This window comes from Phyllobates terribilis, unplaced genomic scaffold (assembly GCF_046119375.1).
Source record: "Phyllobates terribilis strain yellow unplaced genomic scaffold, ASM4611937v1 Scaffold_4__5_contigs__length_816908805, whole genome shotgun sequence".
Lineage (NCBI taxonomy): Eukaryota > Metazoa > Chordata > Amphibia > Anura > Dendrobatidae > Phyllobates > Phyllobates terribilis.
This window is the reverse complement of record NW_027362764.1, coordinates 805340121-805359090: the sequence shown is the minus strand read 5'-3', so window position 1 is coordinate 805359090 and position 18970 is coordinate 805340121. Positions and strand designations below refer to the sequence as shown.

At 59.3% G+C, this 18970-nt stretch overlaps 1 protein-coding gene across 1 annotated transcript in view; it reads right to left on the bottom strand.

The window, feature by feature from the left end:
- The window catches only part of ZC3H3 (zinc finger CCCH-type containing 3), a 163943-nt gene that overhangs the window by 67867 nt on the left and 77106 nt on the right, over nucleotides 1-18970 (bottom strand). The window contains exon 4 of the mRNA XM_073680080.1: nucleotides 17846-17975. Coding sequence (XP_073536181.1) covers nucleotides 17846-17975 — 130 coding nt within the window. The remainder of the gene's footprint in view (nucleotides 1-17845; nucleotides 17976-18970) is intronic.

Sequence of the window (18970 nt, the reverse complement as noted above, 5' to 3'; positions counted from 1 at the left end):
ATGGGAGAAACACAAGATGACTAAGTCTTCCTCGGTCTGGGGCTCCATGCAAGATCTCACCTCGTGGGGTAAAGATGATTCTGAGAGAGGTCAGGAATCAGCCCAGAACTACATCGGGAGGACCTGGTCAATGACCTGAAGAGAGCTGGGTCCACAGTATCAAACATTACTGTTAGTAACACACTACGCCGTCATGGATTCAAATCCTGCAGGACACGCAAGCTCCCCCTGCTCACGCCAGCACATGTCCAGGCCCGTTTGAAGTTCACCAGTGACCACCTGGATGATTCAGAGGAGGCATGGGAGAAGATCATGTGGTCAGAGGAGACCAAAATAGAACTTTTTGGTATCAAATCCACTCATCCTGTTTGGAGAAAGAAGGAGGAGTACAACCCCAAGAACACCGTCCCAACCGTGAAGTGTGGTGGGAGAAAGATTATACTTTGGGGGTGCTTTTTGTTTTACAAAAGGGACAGGACTACTGAATCAAATTGAAGGGAGGATGGATGGGGTCATGTATCGCCAGATTTTGGCCAACAACCTCTTTCCCTCAGTAAGGGCATTGAAGATGGGTTTTCCAGCATGACAATGACCCGAAATACAAAACCAGGGCAACCTAAGGAGTTGCTCCGTAAGAAGCATTTTCAGGCCCTGGAGTGGCCTAGCCAGTCTCCAGACCTGAACCCAATAGAAAACCTTTGGAGGGAGATGAAACTCAATATTGTCCAGCGACAGCCCCGAAACCTGAAAGATCTTGAGAAGATCTGTATGGAGGAGAGGGCCAAAATCCCTGCTGCAGTGCGTGCAAACCTGGTCAAGATCTGTATGGAGGAGGGGGCCAAAATCCCTTCCGCAGTGCGTGCAAACCTGGTCAAGATCTACAGGAGACGTCTGACCTCTGTGATTGTAACAAAGGTTTCTGCACCAAATATTAAGTTCTGTATTTCTATTGTATCAAATACTTATTTCATGTAATAAAATGCTTTTTATTTGATGATTTTCTGGATTTTTTTTAGATTCTGTCTCTCACAGGTGAAGCGACCTACGATACAAATTACAGATCTCTCCATTCTGTGTAGGTGGGAAAACTTGTAAAGTCAGCAAATACTTATTACACTGTATAATACTGCCCCCTATGGTTGTGAAGGGTGGGTTCGCTGCTATGTATTAACCCTTCCCAGGCAAGGATCTCCTGGTGGTCTCGGACCCGTCTCGGTGGCAGTGTGGGGTCCCATGTCGTGGGCGCAGTGTCCGGTGTCAGCACTTGCACTGATGAGTAAATAGGGCCGGTGTCAGGGCTGTCACATCGGATGGCGGCAGGTGGGCCGTGTGTGCCCACAAGTGTGACAGTGTTGTCAGGCGGAGCAGGAATGTCAGGCGGCCGCTCGTGCCAGCCGCACATAGAGACCATCCTGTGCCCGGCTATTAGGGAAGTCAATTAATAAAAGGAGGTGGTAATGGAGGCTGGTCCTGCCGGGCGTAGCGCGCATAGCTGGGTCCCGCTAACCACATCTCACTTACATCCTCAAGGACAACGCGGACTCGCTGACCATGTGTGGAAAGATGGAGGACAGGAACATCGCCTTCTGACTCATGTGCAGAAAATGGGGCACGATCAGCGAAACCGGGAGAGAATGTAACACAGGAGCCCACCGGAGACAGAAGACATCAGCACCGGGCACAAGACGTCTCCACAATCCCATGCTCTACTCTAGTCACACACAAATCTGCATCCAGGTAGCAGAACAATCATTCACCAATGCCACAGCAGGGGATTCAGAGCAGTGTATCAGGAGCGCAGAGCTCCGGCCGCTGGACAGCCGTATTGTAGACTCTGGAAAGTAATAAGGATGTGATACTCAAAGAACAGCCTGTGTGGCCCCCAAAGAACTATCTGGGGGGGAATCGCCCTCTCAGGAGCCGGGCACTGTCCACATGGCAGCCCACGTTAACCTTTAGATCAGGGGTCTCAAACACGCGGCCCGCGGGCCGCATGCGGCCCCTGAGGCTGCTTTATGCGGCCCGCAGGCACAGACCCCTTGACGATCCCGACCAGGTCCAGGAGGAGCCGCCGACAGCAGCGCTGCATTGCCGCACAGAGACTGTTTCCCAGCACTGCATTTCCAATGCCAGCCGCTGGCCAATCAGAGGCCAGCAGCTGATATCTGCGTGTCGGCGCAGCGAGTATGACGTCATTGCCATATGCAGATGTCAGCTGCTGGCCTCTGATTGGCCGGCGGCTGACATTGAAAATGCTGTGCTGGGAGACGGTCTCTGTGCGGCAATGCAGCGCTGCTGTCGGCGGCTCCTCCTGGACCAGGTCGGGATCGTCAAGGGGTCGGACTCTGTGGTGCCTGCGGGCCACATCTGCAGGAAGGCCGCCGAGGGAACGGAGGACAGGTGAGAATCATCTTTTTTTTTTTTCTATGTGTGTGAAGAACAGCACAGGGGGCACATAGCCACAAGAGGGGACCTGGATGGGGCACATAGCCACAAGATGGGGACCTGGATGGGGCACATAGCCACAAGAGGGGACCTGGATGGGGCACATAGCCACAAGAGGGGACCTGGATGGGGCACATAGCCACAAGAGGGGACCTGGATGGGGCACATAGCCACAAGAGGGGACCTGGATGGGGCACATAGCCACAAGAGGGGACCTGGATGGGGCACATAGCCACAAGATGGGGACCTGGATGGGGCACATAGCCACAAGAGGGGACCTGGATGGGGCACATAGCCACAAGATGGGGACCTGGATGGGGCACATAGCCACAAGAGGGGACCTGGATGGGGCACATAGCCACAAGAGGGGACCTGGATGGGGCACATAGCCACAAGAGGGGACCTGGATGGGGCACATAGCCACAAGAGGGGACCTGGATGGGGCACATAGCCACAAGATGGGGACCTGGATGGGGCACATAGCCACAAGATGGGGACCTGGATGGGGCACATAGCCACAGGATGGGGACCTGGATGGGGCACATTAGTACAAGATGGGGACTTGGATGGGGAACATTACTACAAGATGTTTGCCATTATTACTATATGATGCTAATTGTAAGACAATATTACTGTATGTGGCCAATTGGGGGAAACAAAATTGTAAAAATCAAAAAAATAAAAATAAAGCCTGAAAAAATATTGGGCACTAAAAATGCTGTTTTATATGTAAACTAAAGTAAACACAAAAAAGTGCACGTTTATTATCGCCACATCCATAACGACCCAAGCCATAAAAAAATAAACACGGAAAAAATGTTCAAAAGGTGTATACAAAAAAAAATGGTATCACTAAAAATGTCACATTGAACAAAGAATGCGGCCCCCCAAATTCAAATTTTTTCCATGTGCGGCCCATATACCCAGCCGAGTTTGAGACCCCTGCTTTAGATCCTGGGCGCCCACAGATTGTAAAGGTATAAGGACGCAGCCATAAAAATCTAAAAAAGTCATGCAAGTTGTGACAGCGCCCCCTGGGGAGCAGCTCTGTTTGCGCTCCAGTGACTCGGTGACACGGCCCCTTTAAGGACATATGGCAGCTCACGTGGCAGGAGCGGGTTATTAATATCACCCGCACCTTGCGCTCATTATCACCTCCGCTCTCTACCTCGGCCATGATAATTAAATTAGTCACCTCGGATTAAGGTCACATTAAGTGCAGACAGCGGTGAGCGGGGAAGGGACCGGGTGTATTAGGCAACTGCCGGCGCTCAGGGGGCCGCACTCTGGGGGCCGCGCTCCGTGTCACCACCGCCAGACATGTGCGCAGGGGAGGAAGCGCACAACCCCACAGCGGACGGCACAGTCCGGGGTCATCACCGCTCGCTCCAGAGAATGGGGACATTACAGAAGCAGAGCCGCTTCTCCTCACAGCTGAGGGCTTGTTACAATGTATCAGTGCAGAAACTATCCAACACAGGGTTCAGAAAGAAAATGTCTGCAGGATCAGTCACCGGGAGACGGCGGGGCCCAGGAATCAGCGGGGTGGGGGGCCCAGGAATCATCGTGGAAGGGGTGCAGGAATCAGCGGGGAAGGGGGGCCCAGGCATCAGCGGGGAAGGGGGGCCCAGGAATCAGCGGGGGTGGGGGGCCCAGGAATCAGCGGGGTGGGGGGCCCAGGAATCATCGTGGAAGGGGTGCAGGAATCAGCGGGGAAGGGGGGCCCAGGAATCAGCGGGGGTGGGGGGCCCAGGAATCAGCGGGGGTGGGGGGCCCAGGAATCAGCGGGGAAGGGGGCCCAGGAATCAGCGGGGAAGGGGGCCCAGGAATCAGCGGGGAAGGGGGCCCAGGAATCAGCGGGGAAGGGGGGCCCAGGAACCAGCGGGGAAGGGGGGGCCAGGAACCAGCGGGGAAGGGGGGCCCAGGAATCAGCGGGGAAGGGGGGCCCAGGAATCAGCGGGGAAGGGGGTCCCAGGAATCAGCGGGGAAGGGGGGCCCAGGAATCAGCGGGGAAGGGGGGCCCAGGAATCAGCGGGGAAGGGGGGCCCAGGAATCAGCGGGGAAGGGGGGCCCAGGAATCAGCGGGGAAGGGGGACCCAGGAATCAGCGGGGAAGGGGGACCCAGGAATCAGCGGGGAAGGGGGACCCAGGAATCAGCGGGGAAGGGGGACCCAGGAATCAGCGGGGAAGGGGGGCCCAGGAATCAGCGGGGAAGGGGGGCCCAGGAATCAGCGGGGAAGGGGGGCCCAGGAATCAGCGGGGAAGGGGGGCCCAGGAATCAGCGGGGAAGGGGGACCCAGGAATCAGCGGGGAAGGGGGACCCAGGAATCAGCGGGGAAGGGGGACCCAGGAATCAGCGGGGAAGGGGGGCCCAGGAATCAGCGGGGAAGGGGGGCCCAGGAATCAGCGGGGAAGGGGGGCCCAGGAATCAGCGGGGGTGGGGGCCCAGGAATCAGAGGGGTGGGGGGCCCTGGATCCGCCGACGCCCTGGACTGCAATGCTGCAAACCTTTTTGGATCAACCCTATTAACAAAGTATCAGCGCAGGATGGAAATGTGAGCGGCGGCAGCAGAGAGGAGCCTCATCATCCTCAGCAGCTGATTTCCTCCTCCTCGCCCCTCATCTGCCCACTTCCTTCTAGTTTATGTTTTTGTTGGTCACTTACATTATCCAAGAGCGTCCAATAATCCGGCATCTGACAATCCAGAATCCATCCAGGGACGTGTGTGACCATGAGGGTGAGGCCGCCGGGCACGTCAGGTCACCGGCCCGGGAACGCTCTGGTTACAGCTGCCTGTGGATGGCAGAAATAATCTCTGGAGAACTGGAAGGAGATGAAAATTGGGCGTGAAATGTGCCCCAGATTGGCGTGACGAGATTGTGCGGCTGATACCCGGCGGTGGCACGGCGGCAGCTGGTAGCGCACAATGCCCGGCTTCATCCTGGAGCAGATGTTGTGTCCTCACCGCTGCACCGAGAGAAACATGGCAGCGCCGGGTCACCAGGGGAAGAAGGAGGCACCAAATACACCGACCCCAGGACACCAATGCCTGCGGTGTACAGCAATGGTGGGGTCATCAGACAGATCCGACCAGTGACCGACCACACCGTGAGCGGACCCTCGTGACTTAAGGAGCCTCCGACTACAGTGGGGTCCACAAGAAAGATTAGTGAACATTTCAGAGCACTGTAATTTTCACAAGTATACTACTCCGATCACAACCAAAGCTGCAGCTGGCACAGGCCAGACGTCAACTCATGTTCCTACTGAGGGTCTCCACCCTGACAAGTGATCTATGCAGTCTTTTCCAGGACCGCTTGATAATCCGGAATATCTGATAATCCGGCATCTTTCGGTAAATGCACAGTAACAATGTTGTGGAGACCTCAGCAGGTTGTGCAGCGGCTGGTGACAGGCCGGGGGGCGGCTGGTGACAGGCCGGGGGGCGGCTGGTGACAGGCCGGGGGGCGGCTGGTGACAGGCCGGGGGATTAACGCTTTTCTTCCTTCGCTCCCCTGATAACGGCAGGGTGCATTGTGCGGACCCCAGGAGCTGACACTCACACAGGCCGGATTAGCGGGGACACATGTCAGGGGCTCTCACGTGAGACAATGAGCAGCTCTGTCTCCTCATTACCCAGATTAGAGCGCGGCGAGAGCGCAGCACATCTCCACTGTTCGGCTGTAATGAGATGTCATCTTAAACCTTCCCGTCCGGGCGAGATTAATAAACGGCAAATTAGCCCCCCGGCCCGGAGGAAGCCCCCTGACAGAGCCCCCTGACAGCGGAGGAGGCGCAGGATTACACTCCACTTTCATGTCACCGGCGGATTTAGCCAAAGCAAAGAGAACGCAACACGAAAGTCAGAAAAGCTGTAACCGCGGCCCCAAGAAGAAAATACAGTCTGTGACCAGAGGAGTTATCAGAGGGACGAATACGCCAGAATCATCACAGGGCCCGAGTCACCCGGCCAGTTACTACACTATCCTGCCGCAAAACTGACTCTTGGGAGTTTTTCCTTTTTGGCCCCTTAGGCCATGTTCACACGCTGCGTTTTTTTATGCTAATTTTCAGCTGCGTTTTACAGAACCAGCAAAATCTACAGCTTGGTGTTTTTGTCCTCAGTATTTTGAGTTTTGCAGAATGCAGCAGCCACTTTCAGCGTTTTTCACCCATAGAAAGCAACGAATAAGTGCAAAAAACGCTGCAAAAACGCTGCAAAAAACGCTGCAAAAAACGCTGCAGGGATCAGGTTTTTATCAGCACAAGAGACAAATGGACACTGACAAAACCCCAGAAAAAATTCAGGAGAATCGGCCTTTTTTTTTTTTACACGGCTTCTTTACTGCCAAGACAGCAGGTTTTGCCTGCGGAAAAAAAATGAATCAAAAACGCAATGTGTGAACATAGCCTTAGCCTTCTGTGGCTACATAATGATAGGGAGAATTATCAGAGGGGCAGCACTGTGGATGTGGGCAGGGGTCCTCCCTGGCACCATGGGCGGCGTCTCCCACACGCCTGGCACCAATGTTACCATCTCATCTATGTGCACAACCCTTAACTCCATCCGTGAAGTGGAGGGATAACCCCCATCGGATCACCATGTCTACGAGGAGTTGTCATCCCCTCTGGACTGGTAAATGCGGCAGGAATTAATACGCCGGCCCGCGTCACAGGACGCCAGCGGGTCACACTTGTGCCGGTCACTTACTCCTTATACTGTAGTCACATCTAAAGCTGCAGTCGCCGCTGTGCTGGAGAATACGTGATGATGTAACGAGCTCATTACGCGAGTTCTACGTCACGGCCACAGATATCTATAACAGCCGCCATTACTCCGCTGCACTGCTGGTGTCAGTCCTCACTGCTGCTCTGGGATTCTATTTGTGGAGCAGAAGGCAGTGCTGGAGGATCCTGGCACAGCGGGTGAGCGCCTCCTGACAGCCTTCCTGCGCCAGTGATCGGCGGCACGTAGCGGCCATTACTCTGCGGGCCGGGAGCGGGCAGGCGGGGGAGGCGGTGGCCATAAATCTGCAGCTCGTTCACAATGATCCGGACTCTTATTAAGTAAATTAATTTAAGTTAATTTAGGTTGATGGTGACGGGCGACGGCGGTGATTTACGGAGGGGGAAATTGCATCAGGAAGGGCCGCGCTCACCAGATACCGAGCGCAGATCACATCCACTTAGCCCCGACATTAATATGGAAATGGCCGCGTAAATCTAACCTCCTCCGCCGGCAAAAATTATCTTCATAAATATGGGAGAACGGCTCCCGCGCCGCGGATAAATCCATCTGTAAGGAAAATATTACCCAAAAATGCCGTTAAATTGGTAGAAAATCCTCGCCCGTCTATTTCCTGTAATGGGTGGAGGGAGCGGACGAGAGGGCGAAACAGCGGGCGAGAAGGTGAGAGTGGCGAGGGCGAGACAGCAGGCGAGACAGCGGGCGAGAAGGTGAGAGTGGCGAGGGCGAGACAGCAGGCGAGACAGCGGGCGAGAAGGTGAGAGTGGCGAGGGCGAGACAGCAGGCGAGACAGCGGGCGAGAAGGTGAGAGCAGCGAGGGCGAGACAGCAGGCGAGAAGGTGAGAGAGCGGTGAGGGCGAGACAGCGGGCGAGAAGGTGAGAGCAGCGAGGGCGAGACAGCAGGCGAGAAGGTGAGAGAGCAGCGAGGGCGAGACAGCAGGCGAGAAGGTGAGAGAGCGGTGAGGGCGAGACAGCGGGCGAGAAGGTGAGAGAGCAGCGAGGGCGAGACAGCAGGCGAGAAGGTGAGAGAGCAGCGAGGGCGAGACAGCGGGCGAGAAGGTGAGAGAGCAGCGAGGGCGAGACAGCAGGCGAGAAGGTGAGAGAGCAGCGAGGGCGAGACAGCAGGCGAGAAGGTGAGAGAGCAGCGAGGGCGAGACAGCAGGCGAGAAGGTGAGAGAGCAGCGAGGGCGAGACAGCGGGCGAGAAGGTGAGAGAGCAGCGAGGGCGAGACAGCGGGCGAGAAGGTGAGAGAGCAGCGAGGGCGAGACAGCAGGCGAGAAGGTGAGAGAGCGGCGAGGGCGAGACAGCAGGCGAGAAGGTGAGAGAGCAGCGAGGGCGAGACAGCAGGCGAGAAGGTGAGAGAGCAGCGAGGGCGAGACAGCGGGCGAGAAGGTGAGAGAGCGGCAAAGGCGAGACAGCGGGCGAGAAGGTGAGAGAGCAGCGAGGGCGAGACAGCAGGCGAGAAGGTGAGAGAGTAGCGAGGGCGAGACAGCGGGCGAGAAGGTGAGAGAGCAGCGAGGGCGAGACAGCAGGCGAGAAGGTGAGAGAGCGGCAAAGGCGAGACAGCGGGCGAGAAGGTGAGAGAGCAGCGAGGGCGAGACAGCAGGCGAGAAGGTGAGAGAGTAGCGAGGGCGAGACAGCGGGCGAGAAGGTGAGAGAGCAGCGAGGGCGAGACAGCAGGCGAGAAGGTGAGAGAGCGGTGAGGGCGAGACAGCGGGCGAGAAGGTGAGAGAGCGGCAAAGGCGAGACAGCAGGCGAGAAGGTGAGAGAGCAGCGAGGGCGAGACAGCAGGTGAGAAGGTGAGAGAGCGGCGAAGGCGAGACAGCAGGCGAGAAGGTGAGAGAGTAGCGAGGGCGAGACAGCGGGCGAGAAGGTGAGAGAGCAGCGAGGGCGAGACAGCAGGCGAGAAGGTGAGAGAGCGGCGAAGGCGAGACAGCGGGCGAGAAGGTGAGAGAGCGGCGAAGGCGAGACAGCGGGCGAGAAGGTGAGAGAGCGGCGAAGGCGAGACAGCGGGCGAGAAGGTGAGAGAGCGGCGAGGGCGAGACAGCGGGCGAGACAGCGGGCGAGAAGGTGAGAGAGCAGCGAGGGCGAGACAGCAGGCGAGAAGGTGAGAGAGCAGCGAGGGCGAGACAGCAGGCGAGAAGGTGAGAGAGCAGCGAGGGCGAGACAGCAGGCGAGAAGGTGAGAGAGCAGCGAGGGCGAGACAGCAGGCGAGAAGGTGAGAGAGCAGCGAGGGCGAGACAGCAGGCGAGAAGGTGAGAGAGCAGCGAGGGCGAGACAGCGGGCGAGAAGGTGAGAGCAGCGAGGGCGAGACAGCGGGCGAGAAGGTGAGAGAGCAGCGAGGGCGAGACAGCGGGCGAGAAGGTGAGAGAGCAGCGAGGGCGAGACAGCGGGCGAGAAGGTGAGAGAGCAGCGAGGGCGAGACAGCGGGCGAGAAGGTGAGAGAGCAGCGAGGGCGAGACAGCGGGCGAGAAGGTGAGAGAGCAGCGAGGGCGAGACAGCGGGCGAGAAGGTGAGAGAGCAGCGAGGGCGAGACAGCAGGCGAGACAGCGGGCGAGAAGGTGAGAGAGCAGCGAGGGCGAGACAGCAGGCGAGAAGGTGAGAGAGCAGCGAGGGCGAGACAGCAGGCGAGAAGGTGAGAGAGCAGCGAGGGCGAGACAGCAGGCGAGAAGGTGAGAGAGCAGCGAGGGCGAGACAGCAGGCGAGAAGGTGAGAGAGCAGCGAGGGCGAGACAGCAGGCGAGAAGGTGAGAGCAGCGAGGGCGAGACAGCGGGCGAGAAGGTGAGAGAGCAGCGAGGGCGAGACAGCGGGCGAGAAGGTGAGAGAGCGGCGAGGGCGAGACAGCGGGCGAGAAGGTGAGAGAGCAGCGAGGGCGAGACAGCGGGCGAGAAGGTGAGAGAGCAGCGAGGGCGAGACAGCGGGCGAGAAGGTGAGAGAGCAGCGAGGGCGAGACAGCGGGCGAGAAGGTGAGAGAGCAGCGAGGGCGAGACAGCGGGCGAGAAGGTGAGAGAGCGGCGAGGGCGAGACAGCGGGCGAGAAGGTGAGAGAGCGGCGAAGGCGAGACAGCGGGCGAGAAGGTGAGAGAGCGGCGAAGGCGAGACAGCGGGCGAGAAGGTGAGAGAGCGGTGAGGGCGAGACAGCGGGCGAGAAGGTGAGAGAGCGGCGAGGGCGAGACAGCGGGCGAGAAGGTGAGAGAGCGGTGAGGGCGAGACAGCGGGCGAGGGCGAAAGAGTGGGCAAGAAGGTGAGAGCGACGAGGGCGAGACAGCGGGTGTGAGCGGCGAGGGCGAGACAGCGGGCGTGAGAGCGGCGAGGGCGAGAAGGTGAGAGAGCAGCGAGGGCGAGACAGCGGGCGAGAAGGTGAGAGAGCAGCGAGGGCGAGACAGCGGGCGAGAAGGTGAGAGAGCAGCGAGGGCGAGACAGCGGGCGAGAAGGTGAGAGAGCAGCGAGGGCGAGACAGCGGGCGAGAAGGTGAGAGAGCAGCGAGGGCAAGACAGCAGGCGAGACAGCGGGCGAGAAGGTGAGAGAGCAGCGAGGGCGAGACAGCAGGCGAGAAGGTGAGAGAGCAGCGAGGGCGAGACAGCAGGCGAGAAGGTGAGAGAGCAGCGAGGGCGAGACAGCAGGCGAGAAGGTGAGAGAGCAGCGAGGGCGAGACAGCAGGCGAGAAGGTGAGAGAGCAGCGAGGGCGAGACAGCAGGCGAGAAGGTGAGAGAGCAGCGAGGGCGAGACAGCGGGCGAGAAGGTGAGAGAGCAGCGAGGGCGAGACAGCGGGCGAGAAGGTGAGAGAGCGGCGAGGGCGAGACAGCGGGCGAGAAGGTGAGAGAGCAGCGAGGGCGAGACAGCGGGCGAGAAGGTGAGAGAGCAGCGAGGGCGAGACAGCGGGCGAGAAGGTGAGAGAGCGGCGAGGGCGAGACAGCGGGCGAGAAGGTGAGAGAGCGGCGAGGGCGAGACAGCGGGCGAGAAGGTGAGAGCGGCGAAGGCGAGACAGCGGGCGAGAAGGTGAGAGAGCGGCGAAGGCGAGACAGCGGGCGAGGTGAGAGAGCGGTGAGGGCGAGACAGCGGGCGAGAAGGTGAGAGAGCGGCGAGGGCGAGACAGCGGGCGAGAAGGTGAGAGAGCGGTGAGGGCGAGACAGCGGGCGAGGGCGAAAGAGTGGGCAAGAAGGTGAGAGCGACGAGGGCGAGACAGCGGGTGTGAGCGGCGAGGGCGAGACAGCGGGCGTGAGAGCGGCGAGGGCGAGAAGGTGAGAGCGGCGAGGGCGAGACAGCGGGCAAGGGCGAAAAAGTGGGCGAGAAGGTGAGAGCGACGAGGGCGAGACAGCGGGTGTGAGAGCGGCGAGGGCGAGACAGCGGGCGAGAAGGTGAGAGCGGCGAGGGCGAGACAGCGGGCGAGAAGGTGAGAGAGCAGCGAGGGCGAGACAGCAGGCGAGAAGGTGAGAGAGCAGCGAGGGCGAGACAGCAGGCGAGAAGGTGAGAGCAGCGAGGGCGAGACAGCAGGCGAGAAGGTGAGAGCAGCGAGGGCGAGACAGCAGGCGAGAAGGTGAGAGCAGCGAGGGCGAGACAGCGGGCGAGAAGGTGAGAGAGCAGCGAGGGCGAGACAGCAGGCGAGAAGGTGAGAGAGCGGTGAGGGCGAGACAGCGGGCGAGAAGGTGAGAGAGCGGTGAGGGCGAGACAGCGGGCGAGAAGGTGAGAGAGCGGCGAAGGCGAGACAGCGGGCGAGAAGGTGAGAGAGCGGCGAAGGCGAGACAGCGGGCGAGAAGGTGAGAGAGCGGCGAGGGCGAGACAGCGGGCGAGAAGGTGAGAGAGCGGTGAGGGCGAGACAGCGGGCGAGGGCGAAAGAGTGGGCAAGAAGGTGAGAGCGACGAGGGCGAGACAGCGGGTGTGAGAGCGGCGAGGGCGAGACAGCGGGCGAGAAGGTGAGAGCGGCGAGGGCGAGACAGCGGGCGAGGGCGAAAAAGTGGGCGAGAAGGTGAGAGCGACGAGGGCGAGACAGCGGGTGTGAGAGCGGCGAGGGCGAGACAGCGGGCGAGAAGGTGAGAGCGGCGAGGGCGAGACAGCGGGCAAGGGCGAAAAAGTGGGCGAGAAGGTGAGAGCGACGAGGGCGAGACAGCGGGCAAGGGGGCGAGAGAGCGGCAAAGGGGGGCAAGGCCAATCCCTCAAGCCTGAAGGGATGATGGTCTGGGGGTCTGTATACATGGGGGTCTGGTTTCTGTGTAGACGGAGGTTTGGAGTAAGATGTGGGGCAGCTCTGGGGTCTGTGTACATGGGTTCTGGTGTCTATTTAGATGTGGGTTTGGAGTAAGATGGGGGGCTGGTCTGGGGTCTGTATACATGGGGTCTGGAGTAAAATGGGGAGCTGGTCTGGGGTCTGTATACATGGGGATCTGGAGTAAGATGGGGGTCTGGTCTGTGATCTGTGTACATGGGGTCTGGTGTCTGTTTAGATGCGGGTTTGGAGTAAGATGGGGGGCTGGTCTGGGGTCTGTATACATTGGGGTCTGATGTCTGTGTAGATGGGGTCTGGAGTAAGACGGTGGCTGGTCTGAAGTCTGTATACATGGGGGGAGTCTGATGTCTGTGTAGATGGGGGTCTGGAGTAAAATGGGGGAGCTGGTCTGCGGTCTGTATACACGGGGGTCTGATGTCTGTGTAGATGGGGTCTGGAGTAAGATGAGGAGCTGGTCTGGGGTCTGTATACATTGGGGTCTGATGTCTGTGTAGATGGGGTCTGGAGTAAGACGGTGGCTGGTCTGAAGTCTGTATACATGGGGGGAGTCTGATGTCTGTGTAGATGGGGGTCTGGAGTAAAATGGGGGAGCTGGTCTGCGGTCTGTATACACGGGGGTCTGATGTCTGTGTAGATGGGGTCTGGAGTAAGATGAGGGGCTGTTCTGGGGTCTGTATACATGGGGGTCTGATGTCTGTGTAGATGGGGTCTGGAGTAAGATGGGGGGCTGGTGTGGGGTCTGTAGGCATGGTGGACTGGTTTGGGGTCTGTATCTTAGCTGAGGGGGCTGCAGTGAGGTCCGGATGCACGTAGGGTTGTGTGGGGGAGAATCTCGTGGACTATTGATTCCCGTTCTGTGATCAGACGCCGGGAGCAGAAGTCTGGAAAGTACAAGGATCCCTTTAAATTCCAAAGATTGTAACTTTTGCACAAGTTCCTCCTGTAAAGTCCGAACTTGTTTCCGATGTTCCCCCCGAGGTTCCAACACATTTCGTGATAGGAAATATGTATATGATACACTGCACGAGGCAGAAGCCCCCGCTGGCTGAGAACCGCAGCGGGAGGAGGACGGACATAGGGGCCGAGCCGCGGAGAGAGAGGAGGGCGACAGGGCCGCGGAGAGGGAGGAGGGCGACAGGGCCGCGGAGAGGGAGGAGGGCGACAGGGCCGCGGAGAGGGAGGAGGGCGACAGGGCCGCGGAGAGGGAGGAGGGCGACAGGGCCGCGGAGAGGGAGGAGGGCGACAGGGCCGCGGAGAGGGAGGAGGGCGACAGGGCCGCGGAGAGGGAGGAGGGCGACAGGGCCGCGGAGAGGGAGGAGGGCGACAGGGCCGCGGAGAGGGAGGAGGGCGACAGGGCCGCGGAGAGGGAGGAGGGCGACAGGGCCGCGGAGAGGGAGGAGGGCGACAGGGCCGCGGAGAGGGAGGAGGGCGACAGGGCCGCGGAGAGGGAGGAGGGCGACAGGGCCGCGGAGAGGGAGGAGGGCGACAGGGCCGCGGAGAGGGAGGAGGGCGACAGGGCCGCGGAGAGGGAGGAGGGCGACAGGGCCGCGGAGAGGGAGGAGGGCGACAGGGCCGCGGAGAGGGAGGAGGGCGACAGGGCCGCGGAGAGGGAGGAGGGCGACAGGGCCGCGGAGAGGGAGGAGGGCGACAGGGCCGCGGAGAGGGAGGAGGGCGACAGGGCCGCGGAGAGGGAGGAGGGCGACAGGGCCGCGGAGAGGGAGGAGGGCGACAGGGCCGCGGAGAGGGAGGAGGGCGACAGGGCCGCGGAGAGGGAGGAGGGCGACAGGGCCGCGGAGAGGGAGGAGGGCGACAGGGCCGCGGAGAGAGGAGGGCGACAGGGCCGCGGAGAGAGGAGGGTGACAGAGCCGCGGAGAGAGGAGGGCGACAGAGCTGCGGAGAGAGGAGGGCGACAGAGCTGCGGAGAGAGGAGGGGGCAGAGCCGCGCAGGGAAGAGGGGGGCAGAGCCATGCAGGGAAGAGGGGGCAGAGCCGCACAGGGAAGAGGGGGCAGAGCCGCACAGGGAAGAGGGGGCAGAGCCGCACAGTGAGGAGGGGGCAGAGCCGCGCAGTGAGGAGGGGGCAGAGCCGCGCAGTGAGGAGGGGGGCAGAGCTTGGCAGTGAGGAGGGGGCAGAGCCGCGCAGGGAAGAGGGGGCAGAGCCGCGCAGTGAGGAGGGGGCAGAGCTGCGCAGTGAGGAGGGGGCAGAGCTGCGCAGTGAGGAGGGGGCAGAGCTGCGCAGTGAGGAGGGGGCAGAGCTGCGCAGTGAGGAGGGGGCAGAGCTGCGCAGTGAGGAGGGGGCAGAGCCGCGCAGAGAGGAGGGGGCAGAGCCGCGCAGAGAGGAGGGGGCAGAGCCGCGCAGTGAGGAGGGGGGCAGAGCTGCGCAGTGAGGAGGGGGCAGAGCCGCGCAGGGAAGAGGGGGCAGAGCCGCGCAGGGAAGAGGGGGCAGAGCCGCGCAGGGAAGAGGGGGCAGAGCCGCGCAGTGAGGAGGGGGCAGAGCTGCGCAGTGAGGAGGGGGCAGAGCTGCGCAGTGAGGAGGGGGCAGAGCCGCGCAGAGAGGAGGGGGCAGAGCCGCGCAGTGAGGAGGGGGGCAGAGCCGCGCAGTGAGGAGGGGGCAGAGCCGCGCAGTGAGGAGGGGGCAGAGCCGCGCAGTGAGGAGCAGCTGTCCCGGTGCTAGAGAGATGCTATGTTCAGTATGGCGGTCTGTAACCAGAGCACAGGGTGACCTCCGCTTCAGCACTACATCCTCATCATCCACCACCGGCCACTTCTCTAACTACAGCCCAATCCTGGCAGAAAGGAACAGTCTCCGCTTCCTGTCAGTGAATGGAAATATTCCGCTCCTGCTTTTATGCGTCTCTCACCACTTCTGCATTAAGTATGTGGGGGCTTACACACTAATCTGTGGGGGCCCAAACCCTACTGTATCCTATATGTGATAGTGTATCAGCTTCGGGGCTGCTGGACACATTGTAGCAGACCTCCAGCTGTGAGCAGTAAGCGCCCGGCCTCTGTATGTAAAGAATAAACCTTTCTATTCACTGATCGATATCAGAGATCTGAGAAGATGGCGAAAAAACTTACAGAGCTCTGGGGGAGGTTGGGCGCCCGCTAGGAACAGGTGACTTCCCCTTTAAGGAGATGTGAGTAAACGGAGTATTATGATCGGGGTCCGCGGAGCTGATAAATGTCCGCAGGATGAAGGACAAAACATCTCCGTCCTCGGGAGCCGGAGTCACATTCTGGAGGGAGCCGGGAGCGACGTGTCAAAATGTCCAGCTGCTAAAGTGTTAGAAAAACACGTCCAGCACCGCCGGCTCCGACCTCCCCGCGCCTCCTGGAGGCTGCAGAGCCCTGCCGGAGACCGGGGGCGCACACGAGGGACAGAGACCCCCGAATGTAAGAGACACACAGCAACTCGGGGCCCCTGGTGCAAAAGTAAAATGAAGCACAGCGGCCAGAGCCAGGCGGCTGCTGACAAGCCGGAGAAAATCACAGGAGGCAACAGCAGAGGCCGAGACCATAAAAAGAGTACACCCCTATACAATTGACCAGTCACACAGGTGATGGCGGGGGTGACAGTGTGAGGAGCGTGCGGTGTAGATGACGGTGGAGGTGACAGTGTGAGGAGCGTGCGGTGTAGATGACGGTGGAGGTGACAGTGTGAGGAGCGTGCGGTGTAGATGACGGTGGAGGTGACAGTGTGAGGAGCATGCGGTGTAGATGACGGTGGAGGTGACAGTGTGAGGAGCGTGCGGTGTAGATGACGGTGGAGGTGACAGTGTGAGGAGCGTGCGGTGTAGATGACGATGGAGGTGACAGTGAGGAGCATGCGGTGTAGATGACGGTGGAGGTGACAGTGTGAGGAGCGTGCGGTGTAGATGACGGTGGAGGTGACAGTGTGAGGAGCGTGCGGTGTAGATGACGGTGGAGGTGACAGTGTGAGGAGCGTGCGGTGTAGATGACGGTGGAGGTGACAATGTGAGGAGCGTGCGGTGTAGATGACGGTGGAGGTGACAATGTGAGGAGAATGCGGTGTAGATGACGGTGGAGGTGACAGTGCGAGGAGCGTGCGGTGTAGATGACGGTGGAGGTGACAGTGTGAGGAGCGTGCGGTGTAGATGACGGTGGAGGTGACAATGTGAGGAGCGTGCGGTGTAGATGACGGTGGAGGTGACAATGTGAGGAGAATGCGGTGTAGATGACGGTGGAGGTGACAGTGCGAGGAGCGTGCGGTGTAGATGACGGTGGAGGTGACAGTGTGAGGAGCGTGCGGTGTAGATGACGGTGGAGGTGACAGTGTGAGGAGCGTGCGGTGTAGATGATAGAGGTGACAGTGTGAGGAGCGTGCGGTGTAGATGATAGAGGTGACAGTGTGAGGAGCGTGCGGTGTAGATGATGGTGGAGGGGACAGTGTGAGGAGCGTGCGGTGTATATGATGGTGGAGGTGACAGTGTGAGGAGCATGCGGTGTAGATCACGGTGGAGGTGACAGTGTGAGGAGCGTGCGGTGTAGATGATAGAGGTGACAGTGTGAGGAGAATGCGGTGTAGATGATAGAGGTGACAGTGTGAGAAGCATGCGGTGTAGATGATGGTGGAGGTGACAGTGTGAGGAGCGTGCGGTGTAGATGATGGTGGAGGTGACAGTGTGAGGAGCGTGCGGTGTAGATGATGGTGGAGGTGACAGTGTGAGGAGCATGCAGTGTAGATGATGGTGGAGGTGACAGTGTGAGGAGCGTGCGGTGCAGATGATGGTGGAGGTGACAGTGTGAGGAGCGTGCGGTGTAGATGATGGTGGAGGTGACAGTGTGAGGAGCGTGCGGTGTAGATGATGGTGGAGGTGACAGTGTGAGGAGCGTGCGGTGTAGATGATGGTGGAGGTGACAGTGTGAGGAGCATGCGGTGTAGATGATGGTGGAGGTGACAGTGTGAGGAGCGTGCGGTGTAGATGATGGTGAAGGTGACAGTGTGAGGAGCGTGCGGTGTAGATGATGGTGGAGGTAACAGTGTGAGGAGCATGCGGTGTAGATGATGGTGAAGGTGACAGTGTGAGGAGCGTGCGGTGTAGATGATGGTGGAGGTGACAGTGTGAGGAGCGTGCGGTGTAGATGACGGTGGAGGTGACAGTGTGAGGAGCGTGCGGTGTAGATGATGGTGGAGGTGACAGTGTGAGGAGCGTGCGGTGTAGATGATGGTGGAGGTGACAGTGTGAGGAGCGTGCGGTGTAGATGACGGTGGAGGTGACAGTGTGAGGAGCGTGCGGTGTAGATGATGGTGGAGGTGACAGTGTGAGGAGCGTGCGGTGTAGATGACGGTGGAGGTGACAGTGTGAGGAGCGCGCGCTGTGTAAAGAAGAAAACACAACCCGCACGTTCTTTACTCACATCTACAGTCGGACGCTCGCTGACACATGACTGTACACTGAGCACTTACCGCGACCTCCAGTTCAGAGAGGAGCTGAGGGGAGACAACGGGGATGGGGGGCCACTCCTCTTCACGATCCTATATCGGGTCTTTATCACCCGGCTGGAGGAGGAGCTTCTCAGAGCCGGAGAGGGTGAGGCTGCAGAAAGACAACAGTAAGGAGGTGAAAGGCTGCAGAATCACACAGCCGCAGGATCGCATCAGGTATCTCTGTATACAGGGAGCTCCCCCTAGTGGTGGCTGCAGACAGGATCTTATCATGTATCTCTGTATACAGGGAGCTCCCCCTAGTGGTGGCTGCAGACAGGATCTTATCATGTATCTCTGTATACAGGGAGCTCCCCCTAGTGGTGGCTGCAGACAGGATCTTATCATGTATCTCTGTATACAGGGAGCTCCCCCTAGTGGTGGCAGCAGACAGGATCTTATCATGTATCTCTGTATACAGGGAGCTCCCCCTAGTGGTGGCTGCAGACAGAATCTTATTATGTATCTCTGTATACAAGGAGCACCCCCTAGTGGTGGCTGCAGACAGGATCTTATCATGTATCTCTGTATACAGGGAGCTCCCCCTAGTGGTGGCTGCAGACTGAATCTTATCATGTATCTCTGTATACAGGGAGCTCCCCCTAGTGGTGGCTGCAGACAGGATCTTATGTATCTCTGTATACAGGGAGCTCCCCCTAGTGGTGGCTGCAGACAGAATCTTATCATGTATCTCTGTATACAGGGAGCTCCCTCTAGTGGTGGCTGCAGACAGGATCTTATCATGTATCTCTGTATACAGGGAGCTTCCCCTAGTGGTGGCTGCAGACAGGATCTTATCATGTATCTCTGTATACAGGGAGCTCCCCCTAGTGGTGACTGCAGACAGAATCTTATCATGTATCTCTGTATACAGGGAGCTCCCCCTAGTGGTGACTGCAGACAGAATCTTATTATGTATCTCTGTATACAGGGAGCTCCCCCTAGTGGTGGCAGCAGACAGAATCTTATCATGTATCTCTGTATACAGGGAGCTTCCCCTAGTGGTGGCTGCAGACAGGACCTTATCATGTATCTCTGTATACAGGGAGCTCCCCCTAGTGGTGGCAGCAGACAGAATCTTATCATGTATCTCTGTATACAGTGAGC